This window comes from Monodon monoceros, unplaced genomic scaffold (assembly GCF_005190385.1).
Source record: "Monodon monoceros isolate NGI ecotype Baffin Bay Population unplaced genomic scaffold, NGI_Narwhal_1 Super_Scaffold_1, whole genome shotgun sequence".
Classification (NCBI taxonomy): Eukaryota; Metazoa; Chordata; class Mammalia; order Artiodactyla; family Monodontidae; genus Monodon; species Monodon monoceros.
The window spans coordinates 64,710,109-64,721,301 of record NW_021703765.1 but is presented as its reverse complement, the minus strand read 5'-3'; the positions used below and the strand labels follow the sequence as shown (position 1 = coordinate 64,721,301).

At 46.7% G+C, this 11,193-nt stretch overlaps 1 protein-coding gene across 1 annotated transcript; it reads left to right on the top strand.

Annotated features, from left to right (window-relative positions):
- Window positions 1–223: 223 nt before the first annotated feature.
- LOC114897986 (cytochrome b-c1 complex subunit 9) lies at window positions 224–2,224 on the top strand. The gene is made up of 2 exons (XM_029227015.1): window positions 224–425; window positions 1,959–2,224. The coding sequence occupies exons 1-2, from the start codon at window positions 252–254 to the stop codon at window positions 2,001–2,003; spliced, it is 219 nt and encodes a 72-aa protein (XP_029082848.1). The 5' UTR covers window positions 224–251; the 3' UTR covers window positions 2,004–2,224.
- The last annotated feature ends 8,969 nt before the right edge of the window (window positions 2,225–11,193 follow it).

Sequence of the window (11,193 nt, the reverse complement as noted above, 5' to 3'; positions counted from 1 at the left end):
TTCTGGGTGTTGTAGTTTAAAATATTCAATCAGCAAGAAATGATTGAGGAGAAAAATTCGGTAATACATTTTGCCAACTATTTGGGCTGCCGTGATCTGGATTTTAGGCGATTTGAATCACGCGCAAGCCATCAGTTACTTCCATTGTTCAAAACGACGAGCGCTGAGATCCAGAAGAACTACAAATCCCATAAAGCGTTACAAGTTGAGGACCTTTGGAGAGAAAGCTCGGTCGCGGTGCATGCGCGGTGATGCTAGTTCGGCAGCGGACAAACATGGCGGGCCCGACGTTGACTGCGAGGTTGTACTCCCTGCTGTTCCGCAGGACCTCCACCTTTGCCCTCACCATAGCCGTGGGCGCCCTGTTCTTCGAGCGCGCCTTCGATCAAGGCGCGGACGCGATCTACGAACACATCAACGAAGGGGTGAGGGCCTAGGCCGATCCTGACCTTGGGCCCCTCTGAGGGGTGACAGTGAGAGTGAGGGTGGGGCGGGATTCAGTCTACCTTTACGAGGAGGGGGGGATCCCTGGGTGTCTTCTGTCTGCAGACTGCCGTCTGTCCGCTCCGCCCGGTGTGAATCCTAAAACGTTAAACGGGGTCAATAGATCCCACTTTGCAGGGGTTTTAAGTATTGCTGTCTTCCGCCTCATACACCCACTTGTCCATTTGCAGAAGCGAAGACTAACCTAGTGAGAGCAAAGGACTTGTTAGGGCTACATCACCAGGGAGTTAGAGGCAAGTCAGGGCTGGACCCGGGACCCCCTATCTCGTCTGAAGGTTTCAAGGGCAGATTTGAGCGGGCGACGGTCGTGAAAAGAACAACTCTTTAGATACCGTGGCTGGCCTTTTCAGATAGCACTTTTCAGTTCCAAAGTCTTTCCATGCTGTCAGCGGTGGTATTAATAATGGTTAAGAGTAGGGTGGGTATGAAATCAGAGAGCCCTGGATGGGAATACTGGGCCTTATCAATTAATAACTGTGACATTAAGGTGGGCGAGTTTCTTAACCCGTCTGAGCTTCACTTTTATCTGTGGAATAGAAATGATAATAATAGTAACTATCTCAGGGAATTATTGTGAGGATTATATGAGATGCAGGCAAGGTGCCACAGTACCTGGTAGGTGGTACTCCCAAAAAATGTCATTTGTTAACATTCCTCACGAGAAAGTGGAAGCATAAGATAGAGCATAACAACACTTTTTAGACTCACTGTGTGCCAGGCACTGTGCTGGATGCCTTGCCTGCTTTCTATCGTTAAATTGTGGCTCATACTGGGGAAGGTCTTGGACAAATAAGGCCTGTGCCACCACTCACTCTGTTTTTAATTTGAAGCGGTCTGGCCCTACAGCCCAGGCAGGCTCTGTCCACTGATGTGGCCTGTGCCCAGGTCAACTTTCTGCCCTTATGAAAGTGCTGCTACTGTTCATCTTCAGGCAGTTCCTCTGGCCGTTTCCAATGTGTGGGGAAGGCATCTCAGGATGTTGTCATAACCCACCCATCTTTGTTGCTTTTAGGAATGAGAATACAGCTAGTTCCTGACCCAATGATCATAGGTCTGAGGAAATTTTTAAAATGGCTCAATGTGAAGTATTTGGGGATCATGCACTTAGGACCTCTTGAGTAATACGTGGGAGTTGAAGAAATGAGACATTTTCCAGCCTCTGTTCCTTAATAATTGTATGCTCTGGGGGTAGGTCCCTCAGTCTCTCTACCTGTTTCCTGTAAAGTGAGATCATGCCTTCCCACTTACTTCACACCCTGATTGAGAGCATCAGAGCATCCTGTAAATGTTAGGAATGTACATCAAGCCTAGTACTGCTTCCAGTTTGCCCACTGCAAACTGTCAGCATGTGGTACATGTTTCTCTCAGGTTTGTTTTAGAGACCAGGGCAGTGGGAGGAGTTATAAAATGTGAGAGGCAAAACTAAGTTTGTGGTTCTTGTCTTTAAAATGCAGAAGCTATGGAAACACATCAAGCACAAGTATGAGAACAAGGCGTAGCTCCTTGGAGGCCCCAATCCAGGCCAGAAGGACCAGGTCCACCCACCAGCTGTTTGCCCAGAGTCAGGGCCTCAGCTTGAAGATGAAGCTCATGTCACTCTACACGGGCCACCTTTAGCTGTTGGCATGAGATGACGTCACCTGACAGACTCTTTAACTTCTGCTATGTTTGAAGTATGTTTAGTCAGAGTCATCAACAAATAAATGTAAATTGTCCTTGAGACCTTCTTCTGCATGGGGTGCTCTTTAACTACCTGATCTTCACTTAACAGTTATTTGACACCACTTCGAAGTCCTCTGCGAATATCTGAAGGGCAGATTCCATTATTTTGGGTTTCCCATTAACTTCCAAAGAAGAATTGTAGTTTTCAAACCATGAGCTAGAGTTGGTGATGTTATCTTCAGCTTTGGCTTCTAAACCAATAACTCCATTCTTAAGTCAGGCAGAGGATAGCTAACTGGCTTGGCCCTAGGGAAGCTCTGTGGATCCAGCAGGGGAACAAACCATGGCCTGAAGATTTAGTCTCCATTCTGCCTTTAACTTGCTGAGTATCTTTGGGTAAGCTGGCGTACCTCTCTGGGCCACCGCTCATCTTCTGATGGCTGTAAGGGACGTTGGAAAACATGCAACATGGCTGGGAGCAGCCATGGAGAGCACTGGGATGTGCTGAACAGGAGAAGAGCAGTTCTGTTTGGTAACTGGCCTGGGAAGATGAGTGACTCACCTGTCTGCCATATTTCACCTGGAGCTTGGCATGATTGGGCCAGAGCTGGATCAACCACCAGCAACTAATGGGGAAGAGTCAGGTCGGGAAACACAGGGGTAGGAGAGAACCTAGGAATTGCCCAGTTTGCCCTACCTGAGGCATATCTTAATGAAGATGAAGTCAGGCCCTCGAGAAATCATGACCTGCCAAAGGTAGTACAGCTCTGGGGGCCAAATCAAGACCTGAACCAAAGTAGAGGTTCATTCTAAGACTGATTCTAAGAATGATTTCAGCATTAATAGAGGAACACTCTGGGGGTTGAAGATTGCCACTTACTTTACACTGTTCCCAACGATTTGAGGGCAATGTGCTGGTGAAAAACAATAAAGCAGGGAGCATTCTCGAAGAGTTATTCTACATTATTCTTGAGCACCTGATGACGAGCTCAGGGCAGCAGAGTTAGAATGAGTTTAGTTGATCACTTGTCTCGGGGCACATTCAGCCCAAGCAGCAAGCGTATTCCTAAGCCATTCTACATTAAAATGCCCTTTACTGGACTTCCCTGGTGGTCCAGTGGTTAAGGCTCTGTGCTCCCACTGCAGGGGTTGCAGGTTCGATCCCTGGTTGGGGAAGATCCTGCATGCATTGTGGCCCAGCCAAAAAAAAAAAAAAGATGCCCCATTATTTATCATCAGCATTTCTGGGCTGTTGAGGTTGGTTGTGTGTGTATTTCCTTTCAATAAGAGCCAAACATTAAAATAATCCCTGTTTTACTTATTTTAGGGGATTGAATATTTTCCACCCAGAACCTCAGAATGTGACCTTATTTGGAGCTAGGGTCTTTGCAGATGTAATTAGTTAAATTAAGATGAGGTCGTAAAAGGTTGGGGTGGGCCCTAAATCCAATGACTGGTGCCCTTTTAAGAAGGCCATGTGAAGACAGCAACAGAGATTGCAGTTGAGCTTTCACAGGCCAAGGAATGCCAGAGATTGCCAGCAACCACCAGAAGCAAGAAAAGGGACAAGGAAGGATTCTTCCCTAAAAACCAGAGGGGGAATTCCCTGGCGGTCCAGTGGTTATGACTCCGCGCTTCCACTGCAGGGGGCATGGATTCGATCCCTGGGTGGGGGAACTAAGATCCCGTATGCTGCATGGCGCAGCCAAAAGAAATGATATGGAAAATTGGCACAGATGCACTACCGGAAAGAGTGTGTGAAGTGGTACCATTTCCTGGAGGATATTTTGTACATATGTATTAAGATCCTTAATATACATACCCTTGATCCAATAAATTCCACTTCTAGCAACTTTTCCTTAAAAAAAATTTAAAAAATGAAGGTCCACAAGAGATGTTCATCATGTTGTTTATAATGGGCGGGGGTGGGGGGAGGATGAAATATCCAAAATAGGAATTACTATTGAGGTGAAATATGCAGTCATTTAAAACCAAGTTTTAACTGGGAGACAATATCTAACAAACATGGCATATCCAACCTCACTAATATGAAGCAGTCTTCCAAATCTAAAGACTAAGTAGAAGCTGGGGTGAATGACAGGAATAGGCAATTAAGGAATACAAATGGGGGCTTCCCTGGTGGCGCAGTGGTTGAGAGTCCGCCTGCCGATGCAGGGGAAGTGGGTTCGTGTCCCGGTCTGGGAAGATCCCACATGCTGGGGAGTGGCTGGACCTGTGAGCCGTGGCCGCTGAGGCTGCGCGTCCGGAGCCTGTGCTCCGCAACGGGAGAGGCCACAACAGTGAGAGGCCCGTGTACCGCAAAAAAATAAATAAATAAATAAATAAAGGAATACAAATGGCCACAAACATGAAAAGATGCCCAGTTTCACTAATAAAGAAACAAAATGAAATACCATTTTTTTGTGCATCAGATGAACAAAGATGGAAAAGATTAGCAGCACCAGTATTTTAGTGAAGAAGCAGGCACTGTCCACAGGCATTGGGACAGTGATTTTGGAGGGTACTTTGTCGATATCTATTTTATTTAAATGTTTGTTCCTTTTGACCTTGATCTTCCACATCTAGAAAAATATCTCCAGAATCCCATGTGCACGTGAACCCATACAAAAAGTCATTGGAGCATTGTTTGGAATTAAAAAAGAAGAAAAATGCCTTTCAATAGGGGAGTGGTTAAATACAAGGTAGATTCATACCACAGAAGTCTATGCAGACAATAAAAAAGACTGAGGTGACTCAGCGTGTAGTTGAAAAGAAAAAGTGAAAACGAAATCAAGTTGCAAAACGGTATGTTTAGTTGTTTAGTTTGATCTCACTTATGTAGACACACACACATTGATAAGGGTACACACAGAGTACTGCAGGATGTGCACTAAATTTTCCTGGGAAAACACACACCTGAGGGCTAGGATTTCAAACAACCTTCACTTTGTGCAACAGTGATTGACTTTCTTGCAACTAGCAGATGTTGACGTTCTAATAAAAATATTTTATAGCAAAGAAAGCAATTCATTAAAAAATGTTTAAGGCAAATGCTCAGATAAAACAGTCAAAATATAAAGCTGAGTGAAAAAAAGGAGGTCACAAATTCCTATAAAGCATGATACATTTTTAAAAATTATTTTTTATTTTTGGCTGTGTTGGGTCTTCATTGCTGTGCGCGGGCTTTCTCTAGTTGTGGCGAGCGGGGGCTACTCTTTTTTGCAGTGCGCGGACTTCTCATTGTCGTGGCTTCTTTTGTTGCGGAGCACGGGCTCTAGGCGCGCGGGCTTCAGTAGTTGTGGCACGCAGTCTCAGTAGCTGTGGCTTGCAGGCTCCAGAGCGCAGGCTCAGTAGTTGTGGCACATGGGCTTAGTTGCTCTGCAGCATGTGGGATCTTCCCGGACCAGGGCTCGAGCCCATGTCCCCTGCATTGGCAGGCAGATTCTTAACCACTACGCCACCAGGGAAGCCCAAGCATGATACATTTTTTAAGACTCAGCGCTTTCACTGCTGTGGGCCTGGGTTCAATCCCTGGTCGGGAAACTAAGATCCCTCAAGCAGTGAGGTGTGGCCAAAAAAAAAAAAAGGAAATGCTCACACCAAATTGTTCACGGTGGTGAACTGGCTGAACTATTTTCTTTTCCATTGTATTTCCCCATGATTTCTAAGTTTTCTGCATCAAGCATGTACTCTCTTCATAATGTGGGAGTTTAAGTAAAAGGGGGAGAGAGCTTGATCACAGAGAGGTGAAAAATGTGAGCCCCATCCCTGGCTCCAGGTCTGGAACCCGGCTGCTGGGTGGCCCAGGGCTCCTCTTCCTGAGGTCCGAGTGGGCACTTGTCCTTGATTGGCGCTGCCAAATGGGAGCTGGACCTACCCAGGGCTGGGTGGGTCTGTCCGAAGGTGGGGGAAGTGAGGATTAGCACCCTCCTCAGACTGACACAGAGAAGCTGTTTATTGCTGGAAAAAATTCACCTCTGTCCCAAGCTCAACTGGAGGCATGTTCTGGAGATGAGAGCTGTCTTTACAGTTAGAAAGCCCCAAGGACTCTGCACCTGGTCCCCTTGCACAGGTGTCAGGAAAAGCTAATTGCTTAGGTCCCTCATAAAGCAAGTTCCAGAAGGTCTCTGAAATTGTCTTCAGAAGTTAGCATCTGGTATAGCTCTGAGCAAGTAGGACTGCTCTCTGGGCAAAGAGTTTTGTGCTGATGTCCTATTCCTCTAGCTTCTCTCTTGCATTCAGAAACATCTCTCCAAACTGGTAGAAATCATTCATTCATTCATTCAACCAATACATCTCTGTTGAGTGCCTATTCTTCCTGGCGCTGTCCTAGACCTTGGGCAAATAGTGGAGAACCAGAAAGACCCCTACCCTCTTGGAGCTTAAGCATTCTAGGAGGTGAGACAGACAGTAAACAAGAAAGTAAATAAGAATTATAGCTCACGTTAAGGGCTATGAAGAAAATAAAACTGGGTAACATATAGGGAGAGACTCAGGTTTGAAGAGCAACATTAAATGGTCAAGGAAGTCTTCTCTATGGAGATGACATTTGAGCTGAGATTTGAATAGAAATCTCAGTCAGGTAAAGACCCAGAGTAAGAGCATTCCTGTAAATGAGAACAGCAAGTGCGAAGGCCCTGAGGTAGATGTGAGTTTGGTTTAGTCACTGTACTGAAGGAAGAGAGGGAATGATAGGGTCAGATGCTGTGTGGTCTTGTAGGCCACACTAAAAGAGTTTGGATTTCATTCTTTTTTGTTTTTTTGTTTTTTTAATAAATTTATTTATTTGTTTATTTTTGGCTGCGTTGGGTCTTTGTTGGTGCACGCGGGCTTTCTCTAGGTGCGGCAAGCGGGGACTGCTCTTCATTGTGGTGCATGGGCTTCTCATTGCCGTGGCTTCTCTTGTTGTGGAGCACGGGCTCTAGGCATGCGGGCTTCAGTAGTTGTGGCTTGCGGGCTCTAGAGCGCAGGCTCAGTAGTTGTGGAACAGGGGCTTAGTTGCTCCGCGGCATGTGGAATCTTCCCGGACCAGGGCTTGAACCCATGTCCCCTGCATTGGCAGGAGGATTCTTAACCACTGCGCCACCAGGGAAGTCCTGGATTTCATTCTAAGAAGAAAGGGAAGCCCCTGGGGTGGGGGTGGGGTTCTGATTAATGATTTACATTTATCAACCATTTACTATGAGCCAGGCATTGTACTCAGTGCTCAGCAGTTCACATGTCATTTAATTTGAACAATAACAACAATCCAAAAGGTCATATTATTGATATTATTCCTATTGAATAGCTCTAGTGAAGTGTAAAGAGCACTAATTTTAGAATGGACAGTCCTGCGTTAGAATTAAAGCCCCACCACTCACTAGCTGTGTAAACTCAGCCAAGTTACTTACCCTCTCTGAGTTGGTTTCCTCATCTGTAAAATACCGTGATATTCACAATGACAGCTATGATTCTTATTATTTCTGGAGATGTTGTCATCTTGGAGGGGTGTCAAGGGGAGTAAAGATTACTTACAGTAAATCCTCACCCAGCTGTCTGCTTAATTAATCCAGCTAGGGGCTACCGTGGAAACTTCTGGCACTCCAGGGCAGCCTGCCAAGGCTCAAAACTTTTCAGCTCTGGATGGAGTCCAATTTGTCCTGGCAGCTCAAAGAAAGAAGGAAGGCCCAGCCCTCAGAACATTCTAGGCTAGTCCACAGTAAACACAAGAATGCCACCTATCACAGGCTGGGTTCCCTGGGAAGCAGACTCTGGGCTGGAAGTTAGGGTTCAGGAGGTTTATTAAGGAGTGCCCTTGGGGTTAATATCCTTCAGGTTGACAAAGGAAGGATAGGAAATAGGGCCACCAGAGGGAGAAGCCAGATGTAAATGCTGTCTTAATGCAGGCCTCGGGGCCGTGTATACCTGCATCCACTCCTTGGGGCTCTGCAAGATCCAATTTGCAAAATAAAGATAACTAGACATGCTTTTACCTGTTAAAGGATGCAGACGAGAACTGGAAAAATGTTCACAATGTTTTATTAACTGAAAAAATGGTGAGAACAGCATGTGTCGAATGATCTCATTTTTGTAGAAAACCAATGTTTATATTCCTTTTTCTAAAATAATGCTAGAAGGATGAGAACTAAAATCCTAAAAGCGATTATTTCTGCTGGTTTTTCTTTCTTTGCTTATTTGTGTGACCCACATCAAGCATGTTACTGCTTTTGTAAGAAGGTAGAGGGAGGCCAATGTAAGTTACTAAAAAGAAATAGATTTCATCCCATAACACAGCCAGCCCTTCCAACAACAAGGAACAAGGACTGTCCTACAGATGAGCTTGAAGTCTTCTGAGGAAGGGACAGAAATCAATGAATTTAAAATGTCTGAGCACGTAGAGAATGGACTTGAGGACATGGGGAGGGGGAAGGGTAAGCTGGGATGAAGTGAGAGAGTAGCATTGGCATCTGTACACTACCAAATGTAAAATAGCTAGTGGGAAGCAGCTGTATTGCACAGGGAGGGGAGATCAGCTCCGTGCTTTGTGACCACCTAGAGGGGTGGGATAGGGAGGGTGGGAGGGAGACGCAAGGGTGAGGGGATGTGGGGATATATGTATACATATAGCTGATTCACTTTGTTATACAGCAGAAACTAACACAACATTGTAAAGTGATTATACTCCAATAAAGATGTTAATAAATAAATAAATAAAATGTCTGAGCAATGTGCAAAGTTGGAGGGAATACAAATTCCCCAGGCAAGATGGAGGTAATGGCAGCTTCTTGAGTGTTAGGAAAGGATGGACACTCTGTACCAGGGACAGGCACTGGCCCACTCGGAAGATCACACACACACACACACACACACACACACACACACACACACACACACACACGCAAAGCTGCCTTTTCCAGGCATTCACCCAGGACCAGGCCTGGGCCCCATGCCGTTAACACGCCCTGTATCACTGGATCCTCAATCCGAGGTGGGCACTGCTCTCCACCCCATTTTACAGGTGGAAAATGAGGTTCAGAGAGGTTAAGTGTCTTGCCTAGGGTAACACAGCTAGTGAGAGTGGAGCAGAAGTTGAAAAACAGGGCAGTTGGCTCCAGAGCTCATATCCACCACACCGTATAAAAATCATTTTCCCCTTTTCACTGAGGCCTTGGCCTGATATGCTTGGATTTATGCACAGACTGAAAGCCAAGGGCAGGCTCCAGCCGGCATCAAGGACAAGGCAATGATGGAATGCAGAGAGCATTGGCTGGAAGCTCTTTCATCGACAGTCTGTGAGTACAAGGGTGCTGACTGCCTTCCTGCTGCTCCTGGCTTATCCTGCCTTCAGGACTCCTACATGGAAACTTCCTCAACTGCTCTCTCTGGACCCTTCCTCGCCACTGAACCCTCAGAAGGCTGCCAGGTCAACTCCCCTGCTCAAACGCCTTAATAGCTCCCCACTACCTATAAGATCAAGTTCAAATTCCTCAGCCTGACATTTAAGATCCAGGCTACCTCAAACCTCACTTAATACACCTTCCAAATAGGGCCCTTTGCTGTCTCATCTTGTGCTTAAACATGGATTATGGGGATTCCCTGGCGGTCTAGTCCTAACCAGGACTTTGCGCTTTCACTGCCAAGGGCGCGGGTTCAATCCCTGGTCGGGGAACCAAGATCCCGTGAGCTGCGCGGTATGACCACCACCACCAACAACAAAAACACATGGATTATGGAAGCAGAACATGCCCGAGTTTGAACTCCAGCTCTGCGCCTCTACATCCAGGAGACTTTGCTTCTCCTCTGTGAGCCTCAGTTTCCTCATATGGAAAATGGGATAACGATAATGAGACCTCACAGTGCTTGGGAAGACATGTGAGATAAGGCTTGTGCTGTGCTTAGCACAGGCCTGTCAGGGGTCGTTTTGATACACTGCTTCAGCGAGCAAGTTAACGGTGGGGGGATGAGGGGGAGCGGGGGTGGTGGTGGTGGTGATGCTCCCTGCACAGTCTCTAGGGACCAGCGCCTAATTAGCATATTCAGTCCACAAAATGATGGCTGAGAGCTTTGGGGCTGACTGTACAGCTGAATCATCCAAGTGACCCCTCCCTGACACCACCGTTGTCCCAGCTGCTTTAAAACCACGTTTCCTTTCCATCCCTCTGAGGATGGATCACTTTCTTGTGTTCCCCTCTGTGTCCCTTGACAATCTTGTTTTCGGTGTCTCTAGCACTGTTGTAAACCCAGCAGCCTCGTGTCTTCCTCAGGCAGACCTTATCTCTTCCCCACACCTTTCACTGTGTAACAGAGTCCTCTGCTTCCGGCCATCTTCCTTCCTTCCTGATGTCGAAGCAGACTTCTGTCTCCCTCCTGTATAGGCTTCCAACAGAGAAGCCACTTCCTGCCCTGGGGCTGAAATTCCATGAGATGCCTTGTCTCCTTGGTTCACTAAGCTTTCCTTATGAAACCCCTCCTTCAAACTGCGCCGTCCAATGATTATCCTTTCCTTCCACTGGCGGACGGGAGACTGTGGCAGAGTAGGGATTTGGAAAATAGGTCCTGTCTGGCTTTCTACTCTCCTCTCCTTTCCCCTGCCCCTCTGTCAATGGAATGACTCTATTAGAGGGGTTGTATCGTCAGAAGTATGGTATTTAGAACGAAGGAGGTGATAGGTCCTCTTTTTCATGCTAAGCCAACCGCATGTAGAGTATTGTGGCTTCCGGTTCAAGTGCCAAGCTATGGAGAGGTAGGAAAACCAAGAGGCTGAAAATAGGGACTTTGGAGGCTGGCAAACCTGGGTTTGAATCCTGACTTAGCCACTATCAAGCGACTAACCCGCTAAATGGGTCTCATAATCACACCTATCACTGGCTTCGTTTCAAGGATTCAGTGAGGTCGTTTACAGTCCCCTGGACACCTCCTCTGGGCTCCCAGGGCACCCAGCACACACTTACCAGGCTGACTTGTACCTGTCCTCTTCTCTCTCTGGCTCCTGTGTGTCTAGGTCATCCTGAGCCCAGAGGCCTCTGGGAAGACTGCCCTGGAGGAGTC